The sequence below is a fragment of the Suncus etruscus genome, chromosome 3 (genome assembly GCF_024139225.1).
Source record: "Suncus etruscus isolate mSunEtr1 chromosome 3, mSunEtr1.pri.cur, whole genome shotgun sequence".
In the NCBI taxonomy this organism is placed as follows: domain Eukaryota; kingdom Metazoa; phylum Chordata; class Mammalia; order Eulipotyphla; family Soricidae; genus Suncus; species Suncus etruscus.
Genome location: NC_064850.1, coordinates 56,927,739 through 56,950,465, shown reverse-complemented (window position 1 = coordinate 56,950,465; position 22,727 = coordinate 56,927,739). Strand labels below are relative to the sequence as shown.

At 34.4% G+C, this 22,727-nt stretch overlaps 1 protein-coding gene across 1 annotated transcript; it reads right to left on the bottom strand.

The window, feature by feature from the left end:
* Positions 1-2,142: 2,142 nt before the first annotated feature.
* RGS21 (regulator of G protein signaling 21) lies at positions 2,143-22,428 on the bottom strand. Its single transcript, XM_049769745.1, has 4 exons — positions 22,418-22,428; positions 16,862-16,938; positions 12,250-12,416; positions 2,143-2,346 (listed from the first exon to the last, which is right to left on the bottom strand). Exons 1-4 carry the CDS (start codon positions 22,426-22,428, stop codon positions 2,143-2,145), a joined length of 459 nt encoding a protein of 152 aa, XP_049625702.1.
* Between the last annotated feature and the right edge of the window lie 299 nt (positions 22,429-22,727).

The window sequence follows — 22,727 nt, the reverse complement described above, 5'->3', positions numbered from 1 at the left end:
ATATTAGCAGGAATGTATTTTGTGATTTTCTCTGCAACATTTAAGAGGCCCTGAATGGTGTCATTGAAAATGAACATGATATAAAAAAGGAAGCGAAGCGTCAGATCATATGAAAGAACAATTCACATTTGCTCTAAATAAAACTAAAGAAAACAGTGCCTGGGTAGTTGAGACTTGGTAATAATTTATATTCTTAGGTCTTAGCAAAGATCTACCTGGTGAGGCAACTGGATGACGGAGGAGATTGGCCACTCAGGAAAAACAAAAACAAAACCAAAACCAAAAAACACTTCATGCCAAATGATGCTCAAAAATTTCTCTTTGGGGCTGGAGCAGTGACTGAAGGCAGGAGGTGTCTGCCTTGCACCTAGGATGGACCATGGTTCCATCCCCTGGAGTCCCATATGGTCCCCCAAACCAGGAGACATTTCTGATCACATAGCCTGAGTGTCACCAGGGTGTGGCCCAAAAAGCAAAAAAAAAAAAAGTGTTTTTCTCCTGGCTCTTCATGTAGAAATTACTGCTGGTGGTCTCAGGGACCCATATGCAATGCCAGAATGGAGCTCGTATCTTTACATTTCTTACCTGTTGCAAATACCAGCTGTGAAAATTGAGGAAATATCTGAGATCTAGGGCTATTTTCTATCTAAGGAAAAGAGTGATTTTAATTTCTGAGGATTTTTTAATATATATTCTAAAGTTCTTTTGTCTATGCAATAATTGAAACATTTTCTACTTAATTGGCAACTAAGTCTGGACACTTCAAGATAAATATTGGAAAGTATCTTACAATGGAAACATTGTACTGAACACTTCACAAACATTTGGTAATAGTTTCCTTGAAAAAAATTTGCAAATGTGCAGGGAGTCTTCCCTTTGCATAATGTTTGCTTTATTATGACCAAGAGGAGACAAAAGTTTGTCTATCAAATGAATAGCTGTGGACACATAAGTCATGCTATTTTTCTCCACTTTAACATGTCTAAAATAGTCTACAATTAGAGATAAAACTAAATGAATCTATGCAAAAAGGAAGCTCTGCTGTATCATTATAGTTTATAAAGTCATATGTATATTTACATAACCCCAAAATAAATGTATTTAACTATTTTCTTTGAGTTTCAAAAGCAACTTCTCATTTAAGATGAATTAAGAGCAGCTAGATCAATAAGATAGTAGCTAGGATTCTAGGGCCTTCCAAGAGGCTGACCCAGGTTTGATCCCAGGTACCCCATATGGTCCATGAGCCTGAACCCTGAGCACTGTGACAGGAATAAATTCTGAGCACCTATAGGTTTGGTGTCCTTAAATAAACAAAGTGATACAAAACTCCACAATTTAAGACAATGCTGTAATGATATTTTAATTTTATAGAAAATACTTGTTGTGCAGTTGCTTTATGTATATACTTATCCGTGCTCCTTGTGTCTTCCTTTTTTTTTACTCTTATAGATTTACTAATTTAAAAAGCAACAGTTTCCCATGTTTGAGGTATTTTCAATATATATTCTCCTATCTAATGCTTCTGATCAAATCATATGGTTGTTATATTTTCACTGATTCTAGCTATGCCCGTGTTTACATACGTGTCCACAATCCATACATATGTTTACATTCTTGCATTTTTCTACTTAATTTGAGGACTAACACAACTTTATAGCTATCGTATTGTCATATGGCAAATTTTAGTTAAAGGAAAAGTTGAGTACACTAAATACTCAAGTTGTGTTTCCAATCAGAATTCTCTTTTTCCAAAAGTGAGGTTTTGAATAATGCAAATGGTATTTAAAATCATGTATATGATGTTAAATATTCTCCCACTTCAACAGGAAGTTATACACTGCATTGAATTCATAATGTCATAACAGTATTCACTTATGTTTTAACAGCATTTCTATAAACTCCCTTTTGTATTCATCCAGTAGAAGATTTTTAAATTATCTTATTAAATAAATAAATGATAACTAAATGATTTAGCAATTTAGGTCTTCTGTATTTTTTAAAATGTTGTTTTGTTATAATAAAATGTTTCCTATATCTTAAAATTTAATATTACATTTGTATTTTAAAATAGTCAGCTTTGAAAGATAGTGATTGGTTTTCCCAATAATATACTGTTTATTACCTTATCAGTTACCTCTTTTATAAGAAAGGTAGCCACTTTTTATGATTTCCAACCTGTTTGTTATTTATCAGATTCTTATAAATCTCTGACTTAAGAAATCGAGGAAAAGAATCTTTGGCCATGAGACTATAGATTAGCTTCTGAGCCTCATCAAAACATTTGAGAGTTGGTGCCTGGATATTCTTTGATATGAGGTCCTTGGTACTGAAGTCAATGTTAATCTGTGGAAGCAAATTTGCATAGCATTAACATAGTTTACTCTTGAATTCATGTTTTACACAGGTAGTGCATGCACTTTCTACTCGAATACTTCTAGACACAAAGTTAATCTGATACAATACAGCATAAAAGCCACATATTCATTCTTGGCAATAAAGATTCCAGGCTTGATTTATTTCTCCTAGATTCAGAGGGGTGGCTGTGGCAGAGGAGAGAGGTCAAACCTTATTTTGAGATATAGAAACTCAAATAAAAAACAAGCAAGATACTTTATGATTCTGAACTTCTTTTCTATCAACATTGTTTCTCTCTGATTTGTATTATTTTTTTTTTCCAAAATGCAAGCCAAAGGCCCCCATCTTCAGAGCCGGCGAGGTGGCGCTAGAGGTAAGGTAGGTCTGCCTTGCAAGCTCTAGCCAAGGAAGGACCGTGGTTCGATACCCCGGCGTCCCATATGGTCCCCCCAAGCCAGGGGCAATTTCTGAGTGCTTAGCCAGGAGTAACCCCTGAGCATCAGATGGGTGTGGCCCAGAAAAAAAAGACCCTCATCTTCTCTGACCCTTATGATTCCACAGAATGTGCATATGGATATATGATTATGGGTATAGTATAGTATGAATATGTTTATAGTCTTAGATCCTTACCACTCCCACATTTAAGTATTCTAGACAAAAGAGAAAAGAGATCGACTATACTAGGACACATGCATACACTTTCCAATATGCCAAATCCCCCTTTGAAGACACTGCCCAACTCTCTACAGATTCCAAAAAACATTCTAAGAAGCAGAAAATTTCATATTCAAGTTGTGTAACATAAGCATATTTTTTATAAAAAGTGAAAGATATTTAAATCTTACAATTAACAAATCACCAAAGGCAGGTGCTATATCTGTCCTAATTATCACTCTGTTTTCTTGGCATTTAACAGAATATCTACCACATAGCAGACAATCAACAAATATTTGTTGGCTACAAATAAAATGTCTCTTGGAAAACTGGAGATTGTGAAAATAACATTTGAGGTCTGTTAAAAAATATAAGGGACAATTTTGCCTTTTCAGTGGACATTAAACACCTCTATTTAGATCTTTTCTTGACTACTTAATTAATATTATAATGATTAAAATGAGTTCTATAATTTTCTTTAATCCTTGATTTGTAAAAGAGAATAGTAATAGCCTCTTACATTCATTTTCAAGATTATCTGAAATTAGTATCAAAATGTCTAAATGTTATTATGTCAAGGAATATCTACAACATTTTAAATCAAAAAGTATCATCAAAATCTCAAAACATTATTAATTGTTCAGAGGCATTTTCTCTTTTTGGAGACTTAACAGTTTATCTTTTCTTCTGTTGAATATACTTTAAGGTCCTCCATCAAAGTTTCAGGTGAAGTGTTATCACATCCTTGAAGAATCATTATCCTCTTCATGGGGAATGTAAACAGACTTGGGTATAGCTTTTAAATTTGTCTTCTAAAATTTACACCTTGGGTAAATTGGGGTGAATGATATTACCTCTAGTTTTTCTTTCTTCATAAAGCTAGTTGTGATTCAAATGGTTACAAACAAAGCAAGATGATCCATGCATTCCTTAATCCTACAAATAATTTAGTGTCAGTTGGCACCAAATGATTTCAAAATTTAGGCAAAGATAAAAGCAATGAAATAGTTTTATATTTAACTTGGTTTATATTTACACTTGAGGAACTGGACATAAACAATCTTTGAAGAAGCTGGGAAAGACATTTTGTGGCTTAAATAACCAGGACTGGAACATTGCCAGCGCAAGAAAGAGTTTGTTTTCTCTGAAAAGCCACACTACTTGGATGGTCTGTCTTGGGTCTGAGAAAGCATATTCTTCAGATGAATTTGGGAGAGGAGAAATAGTGGGCATTGGAGATGGTCTTAACATTATATGGGATGTGTCTGGAGGGAGTGGGATAATAACAGGATTATGATCCAATTAGCTCCTTCAAAAGTGGAGTGGAGTGAATGAAGGCTATTGTCAATATTGATGATGATATTAAACATCTAGTATAATCTGGTTGATAAATTTCATTTCATGTATGGGGAGTGAATAATAAATGTTGGTTTTCTTTCACATTTTCACTTTTTTAGAAAAGCTATGCTGTTAGTTTTTTTCATGGCATCATTAGAAAGTTACTCTATTTGCTATTCCTGCCTCTTCCTTCCCTCACAGGGTAAATCTATCATTACACTCAAGTAGAAATTCAATGGTCATTGGGTGAATGAAAGTAGGGCCAATGTGTCTTTGGTTCTTAGTATTGACTTCTTATCATTTTAATCCATTTTAACCAGAAATCAACTCCCATTTCTGCTTTTGAAAGGCCCAAAGCTCCGATTTTGACATCAGGCAAGGCTTTTAGGCTCATACTTTTCTTTCTTTATGTGCCCAGAATTGTACCAAGCTAAAACCCCCGGATCCCTTCAAATTCCTTTCATTTTGTCACTCTGAACATATTTAGTGCCATCCCAAACCAGTCAGACAGAAGTCACTCTTTTCATCTAAGTCTTTCAATCTTTTATGCCTTTTGTGCTAAATTCAGGTAGTGTCTACCTTGTGCTGTTGACATGTGGTTCTTTACTTTTCTGGCACTTTAAGTGATTTTTTTTTATATTCCCTAGACTTTATTTTCATGTTGTCCAGCTCTCTTATGCCTTGAAGAGTAAAGGACCCAATAAGCACATTTGTATAAATAAAGCAAAAAAATTCTCTTGGTATTTGTCAAAAGCCATGCTTACCTTTTAAAGAGAATGACTTCATTTCAACATAAAACCCATCATTCATATTATTTATTGAAATGTATTAAGCATGTACTTCTGACTTCTCCCTCTCATTTTTCTGATTTGTCTGTTTTCCTACCAAGGAACTGCCAACATCAGCAATTGATAGCTGAGTGATGAGCAGATAGACTGTCCCCGGGAGATAATCAGTAGTCTTAGGAAAATGTGTCTTGGCAATTCAACTTAATGTCAGTGACAAAATATCACACCCACATGTTTATATAAATGTCATTACTTTTCTTCAAGTTATTCAAGCTTGAAGCACAGGAATCATCTCAGACACCTCTTTTTTCCTCATAGCCTATCATAGCTAGTCTACCTAGCCATATCTAGTCTATAGAGGGAAAAGCCTTTTGTTTTATAATTTTTCAGTGGTCTTTCTCATTCAAAATCTTCTTAAATGCTTTATTACCTACGCTGCCTGAAACCATAACTCTTAGGTTTTATCTGATACCTTTTCCTACAGTGCCTTTCCCTTCTAAACCTGGTGATGAAATTTGCCAAATTTTTGGTAATATCAATTATTTAGATTGATTATCAGAGACAGATTTTTCACTACAAAGAACATTAGTTCCTGGCATGGAATTAATCCATTTTTTATCTTTAATTCTTGCCTAGTTTCTAGTTTTTTTATTGATTTATTTTTCTTTATATGCTTCACAAATATGAGAAGAAAAATATGCATTTTCAAATTATATACCATCTTCATTCTCCCTATATACTTTGTTTAAAAAAAATTATCCTCTCAAATATTTAAGTCATAAATTTATATCTCAAATAATCTCAAGGAACAATTATTTTAATTGTTCTTAATAATAGCTAATATCTTTAATATTAGTAGTATATGCTAAATCTGTCTATTGCTACTTTATATCATACATGTATAGCTATAATATAAAAATATTACTTTCTTATAAAAAACAAATTAGTTATTGAGTACTTAGGAGTTTGTGTCAAGAACAATAAAGTTATTAATAATTTGGGGGTTGAATAATAAAAACAAGAAAAATTATGCTTATATTTCTTTTCTTCCTTTAGTCTTTCTTTTCTGCCTTCTTCCTTCCTTGCTTCCTGCTTTCTTTTTCTTCTTTCTTCCTTCCTTCCTTCCTTCCTTCCTTCCTTCCTTCCTTCCTTCCTTCCTTCCTTCCTTCCTTCCTTCCTTCCTTCCTTCCTTTCTCTTTCTTTCTTTTTTTTCTTTCTTTTTCTTTTTTTTTTTTCTTCTTTCTTTCTTTCTTTCTCTTTTTTCTTTCTTTCTTTCTTTCTTTCTTTCTTCTTTCTTTCTTTCTTTCTTTCTCTTTCTTTTCTTTTTTTCTTTCTTCTTTCTTTCTTCTTCTTCTTTTCTTCTTTCTTCTTTCTTTCTTTCTCTTTCTTCTTTTCTTCTTCTTTCTCTTCTTCTTTCTTTTCTTTCTTCTTTCCTTTCTTTCCTTTCTCTCTTTCTTTCTTTCTTTTTTTCTTTTCTTCTTTCTTTTCTTTTCTTTCTTCTCTTTCTTTTCTTTCTTTCTTCTTTCTTTCTTTCTTTCTTTCTTTCTTTCTTTCTTTCTTTTTTCTTTCTTTTTCTTTCTTTTCTTCTTTCTTTCTTTCTTCTTTCTTTCTTTCTTTCTTCTTTCTTCTTTTCTTTCTTTTCTTTCTTTCTCTTTCTTTCTTTCTTTCTTTCTTTCTTTCTTCTTTTCTTTCTTTCTTCTTTCTTCTTTCTTTCTTTTCTTTCTTTCTTTCCTTTCTTTCTTTCTTTCTTTCTTTCTTTCTTTTTCTTCCTTCTTTCTTCTTTCTTTCTTTTTCGCTCTCTTTCTTTCTTCTATCTTTTTTTTCTTTCATTCTTCTTTCTTTCTTTCTTTCTTCTTCCTTCCTTCTCTCCTTCCTTCCTTCCTTCCTTCCTTCTCTTCCTTCCTTCCTTCCTTCTTCCTTCCTTCCTTCCTTCCTTCCTTCCTTCCTTCCTTCCTTCCTTCCTTCCTTCCTTCCTTCCTTCCTTCCTTCCTTTCTTTCTTTCCTTTCTTTCTCTTTCTTTTCTCTGTCTTTTTTCCAGGTTGTTGTTTGTCTTGGGGGCACACCGGCAATGATCAGGTTACTCTTAGTTCTTTACTCAGAGATTACTCCTTTCAGGACTCAGGGAACCATATGTGATGCCAGGAATTGAACCCAGAATGGCTGCATGCATAGGAAGCACCCTAGTCCCACAATAGTATATCACTTGCAGAAAAACAACTAACCTTCTTATTAAACAGCTTTATGAGAGAAAGATTTTACACTGACACTCAATGTACTTATATGATGACACTTTCCCTTTTTTTTAAATCATATTTGGGGAGAAGAAAAGAAATATTTGAAAAGCTATGAAGGTGCCAGATTATATAGGATCTTTTAAAATTTTTAAGGGATTTTTAAGTAACATGAGAACAATGAGTTTTTCAAAAAAGGAATTGATATAAAGACATACTTGGAAAATAATTAATTGTTGTGCATGGGAAAAGAAAAGTTAGGAAAACACACTAGAAATTCAGTTGTGTAATAATGATAGAAAAGACTGGGTAAAGTTATAAGAAATAGATGGAAGCACGTAGATTTCAAAGGTATTACTTTTCATTGAGTACTTATGTGCCTCTTTGAGGAACACAGTTTTCGTAAAAGTAGCTGAATTGCAAATATTCAGCAGCATGAGATGAGTGCTGATAAATTAGACAGGAGCTGTGAATAGAACAGGGTTTACTACTTGCCATATAGTCAGAGCTAAGAGAACAGCATTGTAATATCTGTAATGGATGTTAAAAATTTAAAGCAGAAAATTAGAATTTAGACTTGAATATATTGTTTCAGGTATTCATTAACCAACTGGGAAGGGATATGATAGAGTAGAAAAAAATTACAAAAATAAATAATGATTTTTTTTCTTGTTTTTTTTGTTGGGTTGTGTTTAAGAAGCACAAAAGAAATTGTTAAAGAGCAGTGATAAGGGAAGAGGCAGTTGAAGTAGTATTTCAATAATTGGGCAATCAATTTTATTAAATGCTCCTTAGAAGTTGATTTTAGAAAGATAAAGGGGTTAATTCCGGTGTGCTTTGAATCTAGGCTATTGATATACATTGCCTGTTCCTCTTGACTCCTTTGCTACATCAATAAAGTGCAGAGAGTCAAATGTGTGGTTTATTTTCTACACATTAATTTCTTGAATAGCATAATTTCTGAGAGCATATTTGCAAACTGCACTCCAACTTTTCACCCATTGGAAATTGAATTTGAGTTGGTTTCTATGGATGATACAAGAATCAATTTCTCTCTCAAAAAGTTTAGTTGTACTGGACTACAGGTGAAAGTCAAGGAGGAAGCAAAAGCAGATCTTTGCACCCATATGATCTTAAAGCACCTCCAATTAGGTGGGCCTTAGCAGAGTAGCTTGAGCTTTGCTAAGCATATCATACTAGTAGGTTTAAAGCAAGTTTTGAGAAGCATATTGATTAATAAAACAAACAGTTCTGATTTTATAATTTACTGATCTGAATAAACTCTTGTATTTTGATTTTGTAGTAGTCTTTAGTTGCAAGGACTCCAAGAAATCCAATATTTTATTTTCTTCTTTTTTTCAAAGGTCATGGATTCTCTTAGCTATGGGAGACCACTGCACTGCCAATCTCGGCAAACAAGTCATAGGGTATGGGATGACAGCCAAGATGTTATCATCACTGTTTAGAGGTTTTGAAATCCTGTCAGTTTTGAAAAGGCCTTGACACAGCTGACATTGGCAGCAAGGTATCACATTTCAATGGCTGCATTCTGAATGAGTCCTGTGGTGTTTTTTTTTTTTTTTTTCAGAAGCATTTAATTACAAAAATTTTGGATATTTTAATAGCGGGTGGTTTTTATTCACCTCAGGTGTTCCCAGCCACCTTCCTCTTTGCTGTGTTAGCACTTTTCCAGTCTTTTGGCTTTCATCACAAGGTTTGAGCAACAAGACTGCATTTAAAGTCGACCTTTGGACTTTCTTGTGACCCTAAGCTGTGCTTTTTATATTATCACATAATTTGAATGAAAAATTTTCCGTGGTGCACTCCCATTCAAATCAGGTAGCCTTTCCTCCTTTAGAATGGATAGTGTGGCAGGAGCAGGCCATGAGGTGCAGGGTGAGTGCCTGAATATGAAACCTTTATAAAATGGTAGCAATTCCCACCCCTTTCACAGCAGAGCTTAAAAATTACTATTCAAATGAAAGTCCCCTCTAATCATGTTTTTGGTTGCATAATTCTATTTAATCACCACTAACACCTGTAGTATTACTTCATTTTGAGCAGCATTAAATGCAAACAAATCTCCTGGAATATATTCTCCAGGGTAGCTATTAAAGAGTTTAGCAATGCTTGTGCATCTAGAAGAAATTCATCTTGGTATGTGCCCATGTCCTTGTGTTACTGGCTTTGGAGACAGAAATAATGACACAAGTTTGGAGGCAGAACTAAAACCTGAAATTGAGCAAGAAAAATGAAAGAGATCATCACCTGTGCAAACATAATGGGCAAAAGCACAATATATGCAGAATGCAAAAAGTTGGTGTACGAAAGCAAAATGCTATTGTAGGTAAAAGCAAAAACTATCTGGTGCAGCTGAGAAAGAGGTTGACTTATTTCTAGGCCCAAATTTAAGGTGCTTATCCATGAATTTTCACAGAGATTTGTGGAATTTTGAAACAAAAAAAGGTGAACATTTTTGTTTTTGAGTTCAATGCAGAAATCACTGTTTTTCAGCAGAACACCATGATGCTAAAATTGTCAGAAAACCATTCCTGTCTTTAATTTCCTCCTTCAATGCCATATTTGAACCTGAGCTTCATAGTTTAAGAGGTTGAGCAAACGAGAAAGAACTGAAAAAAGAAATAAAGCTTTTGATAGAAAGGAAGATAAGCAGCATGTGACAAGATAATTTTATGCTTTTGCCTTTAGCATAAACATCAAGGGGCCCAAGCTATGTCATAGACATTTAAAAGTAAGTGGGAAATGCAGCCAATACATTTGATACCTAAAAGCCTGGGCAGGAGACCTTCTTTCTCATGATCCATGAATTATAATAACTGCAGGGCTCAGCATTAGATGTCTACAGTTTCGTTCATTTTCTGCCTGTACAATGCGGTTGATTATAATAGCTCCCTACCATAATGAGTGTGAAGTCTGAATGAGAATTCATGTGAAAGCTGATGGTGTTTCTTAGGTCTCTGTGGCTCTGCATTTCTTTCTTTGCCCTTATCTCTCTACTCTCTCCCTACTTAACCCTCTCTCTCCCACTCTTGCTCTCTAGTCGTCCATTCTTTTCTAAAATAGTGTTTAATTTTAAGGATGAAATAAATAGAATGCAGAACTCATGGCATCTGGAAATGTGCTTTCTTCCTTTTATGCTCTGAGACACATAGTACTTGGTTTCCTTCGTAAGTGGACTTGCTTTCTGGACTCTGTTCATCTTTGCTAGACTAATCTTTCTCTCCCACACACTCACACTCAATGTTTTTCTGTATATAGTAATACTTGCTAATAATTTCTTTTGAGGTAAATATCAAGTGTATCTTATATATCCCTTTGCCTTAGATCTTCCTATTCCATAACTATCAGGGTTTCTATATTTCTCAGTCGTCACTCCCATTAAAGATTATTGTCTTTTGGTTTAGTTTCATTTTGGGTGGGCACAACTGGTGGTACTCAAGGGTTACTCCTACTCTGTGCTTAGAAATTAGTCCTGGCAGATTCACGGTACCATATGGGATGCTAGGGATTGAATTAGGCTCAGCAACATGAAAGGCAAATGCCCTACTCTCTGTACTATTGCTTTGGCCCATTATTATTATATTTTTAAATTGGCAAATACACACCAAGATATTCTTGTTATTAAAAGGTTCTGTCTATTTTTGTTGTATCAGGCTAATGTTTGCTGTATAATAGACAGTCAACCAAACAAAAAAATAGAACATTGACAAATAAGCAAATCTCATTATATCTGTAGATGATTTTATAGGTAGAGACACTGTAGGCAAATAGTCACTGATATGGCAAGGCAGTCTCAAAATAATGGCATAGTTGGGAAGTGGACATCAAAGTACAAAGAAAAATATGACTATAAAATAGAGAATGAAAACAAGCATTGCCATAATATGATGAAAGGCTTTTCCCTTGACTTTTTTCTTCAGTAATTCACATATCCATTTCTTCACACAAGTTAGGTTAAAACTAACCTTACTAAAATGAAAGCTCTGTCTCAATATCCTATGCCACTAGTAATCACTAAATTCTTTTATGTAGGTATAATACAAATAATTTCACCTTTGGTATTGGCATTTGGTTAGTTATTGCTTGGTTAATCTTCCTAAGAATCTGAGACATCTTTGACTCATTTCACCAGCAAAGAAGAGTAAGCAAAATTTCTCTTGAAGAGTAAGCTGTCATAATATGCAATAAAGGGAATATTTAAACTATTTATTTATTTATTTTAGTTTTGGGGCCACACCTAGTGATTTAGAAGTTACTCCTGGCTTTGCACTTAGAAATCACTCTTGGAAATGCTTAAGGAATTATCTGGGTGTTGCAAATCAAGCCTGGGTCAGTTGTGTACTCTACTAACTGTACTGTCACTTTAGCCCCTAAAATATTTATTTTTGAAAAGAATGTATAATGCTTCTTTATAATTATTTTCTCTAACAATATATTTAATTTAATAATTTTATTGAAGAATTTTGTTCCAACATTGATTTCCATTTTTTTTCTAAGAAAAGAAGCAAAAATATACTTCTAATCCAATGGAATATTGAATTTGTATTTTTTTCAGGGTGAACTTCTGAGCTATTTATTTCTTTTGAGTATGAGGACTAATTTTCAATACACTTTATATTGTGTAAGAAAATAGGAATATTGAATATAATCAACAGAGCTTAGGTGCTAAAAATATTTACTGAGAAAAATGTGCTGAATCAGCGAAAAACACAGGATCATTTAAACTTCTTCTGTGCTTTAAGGACATTTTACATGTGAACTACAGGGATACTGTTTACTCTATTATTGGAATTGGAATTTTTTAATTGGAAGGAGATCTATGAAGGTTGAATGTTACTGTCATAGAGTATTTTACTCACCTCTTTAGGGGCATCAGCTTCAATGAATTCCGAATAAATCATCTTGGCTTTGGAAGCAATTTTTTCTACACTGTCTGTTTTTTTGAAGTCTTCACAGGCAAGCCAGAATTCAACATTTTCTTCACTAAACTCTGATTTTAGAAATGTTCTAAAAGCTTCTAGACCAGCTAGAAAATACATAAAGAAGTGTGTATATCATGTAGCCCAGCAATATAATGAAAAAGGAACATTGCATAATATGAACATTTTAGTATTTGATGGTAAAATGTTGGACCTCTAAATGTAGCATAAAACATTTTCTACAGTTTTAAACTTGTTTTGGACTATTAACCCTAAACATAAAATATTTACAGCTACATTTCTAGAATTAGTTCTACTAATAAAGAAAACCTATACCTTTATTTAAAAAAATCTAAAATGTGTAAAGATTTGGGTTTAGGAGAAAGTCCTAATAGCAGTTACAACCTTGAAAAATCCTTAAGATTTGCTCTTTAGACCCATTGCATTAAACCATTCAATGGGTCAAAATTAACAATGATATTCTAATTTTACAGTCAGACTATCTTTGCTTTTGTGCTAGTGAAGGAACTCAGTGTAATGCTAAGGAGTTAAATTGTGTTGACTGGAAACCAATGTAAAGGGAGAGTGGCTATCATAAACTAATTAGTTTTGACTGACATAATTTTGGTTAGCTCTAATCTCTAAAGCAAAAATTAATTGGTGAGTTACTTGGTATAAATGCTTCTCCTTTTATTTTGTTGTAACTGACCATATTAATCCTTATGACCAAGTAAAGGACTTCTACCCATAGTGGCATAAGTAAAAATATGATACTTTCCATTCTTCCTCCTTGTTCTTGTCCAACTTAACCAGTCTATAGAATTTTTCTCCTCCTGCCAAGAATCTCTCTTAATCATGCTTATGGGAGTCCTTTGCCTTCCAAGCTTGTTTGCTATACCTTGAAAAGTACATGGATTAGGGGGCCGGGTGGTGGCGCTAAAGGTAAGGTGCCTGCCTTGCCTGCGCTAGCCTTGGACGGACTGCGGTTCGATCCCCCGGTGTCCCATATGGTCCCCCAAGCCAGGAGCAACTTCTGAGCACATAGCCAGGAGTAACCCCTGAGCGTTACCGGGTGTGGCCCAAAAAACAAAAAACAAAAAAAAAAAAAAAAAAGAAAAGTACATGGATTAAAAAAAATAGAATATCAACAGATATTTGTAATTTAGAATTCTGTCAGAAATGCTTCTTCCTGTATCTGAATTTCTGTGAAATTTACACATTTTGTCCTTGCTCCTGTCCATCATTAAAAACCCTTCTTTCCTCTACTTTCCAAAACAAAAGGTGCCTTGAAATAGTTGTTCGTTTTTGTTTGTTTGTTTGTTTGTTTGTTGTTTTTTGAGTATATTTCATGCTACTATACAGAATAAATCTTGTTAAATGTTTGAAGGCTAAACTTAGGTTAAGGTTGTGCCTTGAGTTGCTTAAAAAAATCATTATCAGGATCGGAGTGATTGCTCAGCAGTAGGGCATTTGCCTTGCACAAGGCTGACCCAGGGCAGACCGCAGTTCAATCACCTGGTGTCCCATATGGTCCCCCAAGCCAGGAGCGATTTCTGAGCACATAGCCAGGAGTAACCCCTGAGAGTCACTGGGTGTACCTCCCCCCCAAAAAAAAAGATCATTATCAGATTCCCCAGTTGAGATGGCTAAATTAGTGCCTTAAATATATGCTATTGAGTTTTCATTTGTTTACCTTCTAACAGCAGAGCCTGTTTATATACAAGGCTGAGTATCTTTCTGAAGAGGAAAATATACATCAGAGCTTTGGACACTCCGAGGGATTTGCCTTCCAAAGCATTGGTGGTTTTTCCTCCATCTGCCAGAGGGTTCCCCTTTGCATGAGCTCAAAAGGAGTTTGTTCCTGACTGCATGCTCAGAAAGCTCATCCAAAAGCCCCAGAGTAGAGGAAAAATGTTGACAGAGAGCTAAGAAAAAGGAACATTAATTAGAGAGAGGAAAAAATGTGGAAAGCATATGGAAATGCAACCTAAATTGCTTTAGATTTTGCTGCAAGAAGAAAGGAAAGTGAAGTTTAGTGAGGGAAAAATGGAATGGGTCTTAATGCTCCAAAATTAAAGTATCCAAAAATGCTAGATTAAAAATAGATTTAACATTTTTTAGCACTGGAAAAAGTTGAAATAACAAGTTATTGCAAAAGGTTATCAGGTACCAATTAAAATTCTCAGTAGAAATATGGTAGAGTGTGGATGTTAGTAATATGTGAACTGAGCACTATAAAAATTCAATAAACTACAGTTCCTTGTGTTTAAAAATACATTCAAGAAACTTCTATGATAGAAGTCTAGGTTACAAAAATCTTCCCTGTAATAGTCAATTAAAATTTTGCCTGAGTTTTGTCTAAACAATGATGCATTTGAAGGATTTATGTAGAATTTATGCTATAGTATTTTAGAAATATTAAATTTTACTTTGATAATACTGGAAGCATACTATAGATTCATGTCTGGCAACATTTTAGTTGTGTGTGACATTAAGTCATAGAAAGCTCCTATGAAACTTATCTAAATGTATCCTAGAGATTTGGGAAATATAAGAAATTATTTTTCTCACATTTTGCAATAATAATGAAAGGTTACATTGAACTAACAATTAATTATTGTCTTCTTCCCTCCACCACCACTTTGTTGAGGGCACAACTGAATAGAATTAGCAACTAAAACTAGAGCTAGTAGGCTTTATCTTGTACTAGCTTATACTTCCTTATGTACAATTTCAATGTTCAAAAGATGTTCTGTGAGTAGGAAAATATGTCATGCAATTAAAATCATAGTAATGCAAGTTATATAAATTATGTTGACTCTATCTAAGACCCCACCAGAGTGATGTAGACAACAACTTAGCTGTAGGTTGTGAAACGTGCTCTAATGCCATGCCAAGTGCACTGTGCAAAGTAGACCCTAAAATTGGAAGACAAATAATATGTCCAGTTGTTTCACTTTTTAAGGCATTTTTTTAAATAACAAGCCATTTTTCTGATATTAAAAAATAAAAAGTGGGCCCGGAGAGATAGCACAGTGGCGTTTGCCTTGCAAGCAGCCAATCCAGGACCAAAGGTGGTTGGTTCAAATCCCGGTGTCCCATATGGTCCCCCGTGCCTGCCAGGAGCTATTTCTGAGCAGACAGCCAGGAGTAACCCCTGGGCACTGCTGGGTGTGGCCCAAAAACCAAAAAAATAAAAAAAATAAAAAAATAAAAAGTAAACAGCAGTTCAGATGAGCCAATGACATAACTGCTTGATGTAGGCATAAAATGGAAACTCTCTGGAGGTATGTCAGTGGATGCAAATGAAAGCAACTTTCACTCTGTCCATCCCTTTGTTCTATGGTGTTGTTTCACAGAACTTCCTACTCAAAAATTCAGAGGGTAATTTCATCTGATTCTGTCTCATGAATAAACAGCTTTAAAGAATATTCAATTTTATTGGGCTGGAGAACTAGTTCGGTGGGCTGTGAACATGCTTTGCATATAGAAGGACTGGGTTTGATTCCCAACATCAACTGGTTTGCTGAACACTTTTAGGAGTAATCAGCTTCCTAAATCCACACTCGGATGATTCCAAAACCAAATTACAAAAAAAAGAATTTATTCGAGGTCAAGACATAGTGTAGTGTGGGGAGGCACCTGCCTTGCATACAACTAATCAATCCCCAGAACCCCATAAGGTCTCTTGAGCACCTTTAGGAGGGATTTCTAAGTACAGAGCCAGGAGTTAAGCCTGAGCACCATTCAGTGTGACTCCCAAATAAATTAACTCATTTCATTCGTCAGTTTTTAAGTTTTTTGATACTCTCATTGTTATTTTCTGAATATAAAATAGAAGTACCATTTGGTTGATAAAGACAGAATTATATTTTACATACTTTTGATGGATGTCTCCATAATGCCTTATCATTCATATGCAACAACTGCTACTAAATATGACTATTCATGAACAGAAAGTAAGTCCTAAATATTTTTGTGGTTTATTTCCCAATATGCTTTCTGGGATATTTTATTTTTAATTGTCAAAATCACTATATTGAGTAATCATATTTATTATAAATATATGTACCCACACATTTACATAATTATAACACATATGCATACAGCACATATTTCAATTATGATACCTACTTAGTAACACACATTCATTTCAATTCATTTTTACTAAAAATAACTCCACTTAAATGATTACTTTGAAAACTTTACTTTTATTGGATAAAAGTTTATCAGTTTCAAACAATTTTTTCAATAATTTGTATGTTTTCAACTTGTACAAAAGGTAGTTTGTATCCATAACAAATATTTGTGAGTCTAAATAAATGAACATTTTCTCACTTTATATTAAACATTCTTTTACATGTTTTCATAATCTCATTTTGAGCCCACCTTAATTCCATTTAAGTTTTGAATCTGTATACAGCTGTATAACTGCTGGAGATCTACAGTTCAAATACTGCTCAAACTCATACATTCACTGTTGATAACTTTCAGAATTTCATAGGTGGTTTTAATTGTCGTAATTTAAAACCCAGCATTATTGGGTTCTTACCTTGATTTGTTAAAAGTGTGTCCATATTTTCAGACCATGCCATTGCTTCTGTCACAGGTGACCTGTAGAAACAACATCTACCCTTGACAATAGCATTGTGATCTTTTTCTTCCACAGCATATAGTTAATTTTTAGCTATGTGTCCTTGTTAAATTTTGTTTTTCAAATGAGCATTATAACATGATGCCAAGCACTAAAGTCAGCAAGAATTATATCATGTTTTGCCTCAGGAGATAGCTATAGTAACCAAATGTGAGATGTTATTTGAGATCTGAAAATTATTTATTAATCTAATTGACAGTGTTAATGACATTTATAAATTCTTGAGTTCTAATATAAGCACTAAATAAATATTGCATGCTTCTCTGTAGCAGTAGTGAATCTCCTCTCAACTAGACATGTATCAGATGATAATTTATATGGTATATTCTATCTAGTTCATTCCTGAAAATTCAGCAGATAACCCGAATGATGACTGAACTCTTTTTTTTTAAGTTTTCATAAAGTAAATGAAATGTCCAATTTATAATTATATGTTAAAATATTTTTAAAGTTTTGATTAGAGAAATCTAGGATGTGCTGATAATGGACATGTTTATTTTTAAGAATAACATGTTTATTTTTGCTTTCAGAAGTCCTTACCCTACTCTGAAAAGTATTTATTTCTCCTCAGACTGATATCAGTGCTAGGATGATTTTTGTAACTCTAGAAATGTGTCATAATAGAATTACTTCTGTTCCAAAGCAGTAGAAAAATTATAGACTTAATTCTTATGAAAAAAAGTTATACTTTGGGGCTTATGATGTAGAAATAATAAATCAGGTTTAAGGCATAGACTTTGAGATATGCAAAGATATTCCTAAGACATAGTCTTTGAGAGATTCAAATATATAAGCTTTAAAAATATCCAGATAAACAGACCTCCATCCAGAGAAATCAGCCACTGACTGAAAGAATTTTGGATTAAATATCTGTGATGCACAAATGACTGCTTAATGGAAGGAAATAGTCTAATGAAAGGTTTCTATTAAAATAAAAACTTATAAGAGGATCTAGTATTGAGTCATTCTTTTTTGTTTGTTTGTTTCTGATTTTGTTTTTGTTTTTGGGCTACACCCACACTTGGCGGTGTTACACTCAGGGATTACTCCTGGCTATGCACTCAGAAATCTCTCTTGGCTTGGGGGACCATAAGGGGGATTGAACCGCAGTCCATCCTAGGCTAGAGTGTGTAAGGCAGATGCCTTACAGCTTGCGCCACAGCTCCAGCCCCTAGTATTGAGTTATTCTTATACTGTTGTATGTTTGCTTATCCAGGTAATTAATCTTCATTGTGCCTGTAAGACTAATTGTAATATCTCTATGATTTTATATTTTGTAATTTGCTATTGTTTTTATACCTTGTGTGAAGTAATTTGCTATTGTTTTTATACTTTGTGTGAGGATACATTATGCTCCCTTCTACTGTTGCAGTTGTAGTTATATTTTCAGATAATAACGATTGTCCCTGTAGAAAAGCCAGAGAGGAAACTATGTGAACTGAAATTCAGCTCACTCTTTCCCATTACCTGCTTCATTTATTTTTCTCTAGTGGTAGGCATTGGATTTTACTTTTTTCTTGAGCAACTAAATCTTGGAGATGCCAGATCCATTTTGAAAACGATTTTTAAAAACACTATATTCATTGCAGTTATGATTTTGTAACATTTAGGTCTTTAATTTTCATCTTTCAGAAATGGGAAATGGCACGTGATTTAGAGTTAATTTTACATAGAAGAGATTTCCTAGATTATCCATCTCCTGTTACTCAAATAAGATTTTGATATATTTCAGATGGGTCAAAATTAAGTCTTGTAAAGAGAGGAGGGCTGGAACTTCGAGCTCACTTCATTAAGCTCACCACAAAGAGTGGTGAGTTCAGTTATAGAAATAACTACTCTGAGAACTACCATAACCATGTGAATGAATGAGGGAACCGGAAAGCCTGTCTAGAGTACAGGTGGGGGTGGGGTGAGATGGAGGGAGATTTGGGACATTGGTGGTGGGAATGTTGCAGTGGTGAAGGGGGGTGTTCTTTACATGACTGAAACCTAGTCACAATCATATTTGTAATCAAGATGTTTAAATAAAGATATTATACAAAAATTAAGTTTTGTAAGAATTATAGCAATGATATATTAGAAGATGGCTTCTTAAAGTACACACATTAAAGAAAAACTCTGGGGGCCAAAGCAGTGGTGCAGTGGTAGGGCATTTGACTTGCACATAGCTGACCAAGGATGGAAAGCAGTTCGATCCCCTGCGTCCCATATGGTCCCTCAAGCCAGGAGCAATTTCTGAGTGCATAGCCAGGAGTAACCCTGAGTGTCATTGAGCCCCAAACAAACGAACAAACAAAAGAAAACTCTAGATGTAAAATGGAATTTGGTGAATACCAAAAGATGAAATAATTGTGGAATACCTGTTGATGAGTAGAATGGGGAGAAGTTTGAGAGCACTTTGGTCAATTTTGAATGAGAAACAGCTATTATGGTAAATACAAAAAACAAAACAAGAAAAGGTATCTGGGGCTGGAGCAGTGGTACAAGCTGTAAGGCATCTGCCTTGCAAGCCGTAGCCTAGGACAGACCACAGTTCAATTCCCTGGCATCCCATAGGAGCGATTTTGAGCACATAGCCAGGAGTAACCCTTAAGCGTCAACAGGTTTGGGCCAAAAACAACCACCACCAAAAAAAAAAAAAAGTAATAATAAAAAAGAAAAGGTATCTAGGCAAAAAACTTCAAGGGTGAATATGTCCTCCCTCATTCATCTGTAAGCTTTTGATGACAGTATTTAATATTATTCACAACAAAAAGAATAATGTGTCTGTCCAGAAAATATTTTTATACATGTAAAGAATTATTTAGCCTTTTAAATAGTGCAGGTGTTGAAGTTTTCAGTGGAAGGACTGTGGTCTCCATGGTGGTGTGATGGAGATGAGGAGGTTATTTAAAAGTAAATATCAATTGCTTCAAGAGTATTTTGGACAAGTGGAGATCAAGAATTATGTGGGAGCATCTCTGGGAGTAACATATCTGACTCAACCCTGAGGTAGGTGAAGTTGCAGAGAAGGGGTATTATCTGTACTGGAAGACCCCAGAGAAATTCACTTTGAGAGAGAAAGAGGTTTTGATTAAACAAAAAAGAAGAAAACAAAGAGATTTTCGATGGAAAACTCATTGGATATATATAAAGGAATCTTTTTGAAAAGGAGGTGTTGAATAAATGCCAGCAATTCTTATTATGTTCCTTGATACTGGAAAACAGTGAAAGAGAGAGGAAAGCAAAACCTGGGAGATGTTATAAAATTGAGAACAAAAGGAAAATCTTAATATCTAAACTTAGAAGAACATACTGTTATATTCTGTATATGTATATATATTTAAGATATAGAAATAGATGCTAGAACAGGAACAATAGTTCAGTGAGTAAAGAGCTTGCCCTATATAATGCCAACTTAATTCAATCCCTGATTCCCCCTGAGCCCACAGGAGTGAGTGATTCCTGAGTGCAGAGCCAGAAGGAATCCCTGAACATTCCTGGGAGTGGCAAAAGGAAATATTCTAGGTACCATTATCACTTAATTTCAATCAGTGCTAATATTTTTAAATGGAATTGTTGCCTTCAGCTCCCTGACCTAATAATATTCCTGTGATAACAAATTCTCAGAATTAAACTCAGGACCTCATCCAGGTATGCCATAAACTCTACCTTTAGGTTATAGTCTTGGCCCAAGGACTCAATTTAGACTATCTGGTATGACGAAAGAATTAGCAACAGTGCAATATTTATTTTAAGAATGAGGTATATGTGTATGAATTCTTTTTTAATAGTGAATTATTATACACTCTGTTAAGTAATAAATTATAACTATATACATACTCACTAAAAGCCAGTTTTTGACAGTGCTAAATTCTACAGCAATGTACTACATGTTTATAATCTGTATCTCCTTGTAGGGAGCGAGCATGCCTTACTACTCTTTTTCTTGAAGATGATAGACTTTGAATCTCTTTCTAAGGTGAGTAAAGAGACTACAGATTTAGTTACTGGTACGATAGTTTACATATTTAATGGGCTATTAGAATTCAAACATGGGTGTAATAGCCCAATAAATTCTGTAGCTTTTCCTAGAATGGATGAGCCAATATACAAATGCTTGTAGTTTGTTCACATTTCAGTACCTAAAGTGCTTTGTGTAATATTTTTATGCATATCCACAAATAGTTTCTCTAAATAAATTGTCATAATTGGTAGTTTTTAAACGACAAGGACTCTAAAATTTCAGATTTTATCAAATGAAATAAGACACGTTTTAGTAGAGGTAAATAATACTATAGACACAAAAATTTAAGCTATACAAATATTGACTCAACCTTGGAGGAAATGGATTGCATAGACTGTCCCTGTCATGACTTACTCTCAGGGGTGACGAACAGGATTTTTACCCTCATTCAAAATGGCAAAATGCAATATGTGTTTAATATACAATTGTTAAAATTATATGCTTTTGTGTGAGTGTGTGTCTGTTTGGGCTGGTCACTGCATGGTGTGGCTCTCTGACTCTCACAGTTCAACATTTTGGCTCTTTGTGTCGAACTTGTTCGTCACCCCTTCTCTATATGATTCAACACGAACCATTTCTTCCCTTCCATTAGTCGGATTTTTACTTCTAGGTTAAATAGTGCTTTGATCTAAATGTTCTCAATTGCATATCTATGTTTTTGTGTTTCCTGTAAAAATGTGATGCATGATCAGAAGAACTTTTTGTCAGTGTATGGTTGGTCATGAAAATTCACCATGTAGCTCAAGTCAAAATTGCACTTAGTATTGCATGGGGCTTTGGCTGATTTCCTTTCTGTTTCCTTCATTAAGCAAGTGCCATCAAGGCCAGCAGTCCCCATATTATGTGTCCATAGAAGAGCCAGGCCAGATGGGAACTGCATGAAAGCTACCAGTTATCTTGCTAATTGTGCCAGCTAGAACCAGTTGTATTGCATTAGAAAATGTGGGCTCCAACAACTTCGCTGTTCACACTCAATTAACAGTGAGCTGGAGAATGGGAAACTCAAGCAAGGGGTCCATGTGCTTAGGCAAGTGACAGCTGCTTCCTTATCAAGCATTTAATATTTATTTTCATGTTCTTCAATAAACTGTACAATAATAAATCATTTCTGCGAGAATCACTTAGATCTCCTGTCTCTGGATCTAACATTTAATAATTTTGAGAAGCTTCACATTGAGAGAGCTCAGTGGTTTTCCTCCACTTGCTAAGTTTCATTTTAACAAGTATAATGAGTTCACTGCACAAGCAAACCACGAATTGTTGACATATTTTAGAAGAGAAGAAGAAATCAGTAGAGAAAAGAGAAAAAGAAAATAAATCAGGAAGAAAAGACAGCAATTATCATATTTATCATAAACGAAGGAAACAAAACATCAAAACTAATGAAGACTCAAGCGTGTCATTTGTACATCTTCTGAGATAAAAATAGCTTTAAACAGCAAACTCACTTCATTGGCATTTCTCGTTCCACTGTCTGACTGTCACAGATGATGCCGAATTTCTCTTTCTGACTGATCTTCGAGCTGAAGGTAATGTGACAGCAGGAACATTACAATTAGTATGCAAATACCTATCCCCTGTGTTACAGATTGGCATACTTTAAATCATGCTATTCTCAGCTCTTTTATTATTTCCCTCCCATTTTGTTGTTAACTTTTTACTGGTCAGAACACTTAAACTTCGAAATAACAAATAAATCCGGGAATAAACGTGACATTTTTTTCAAGTCCATGGCTAAACAGAAATCAATTTTATTTG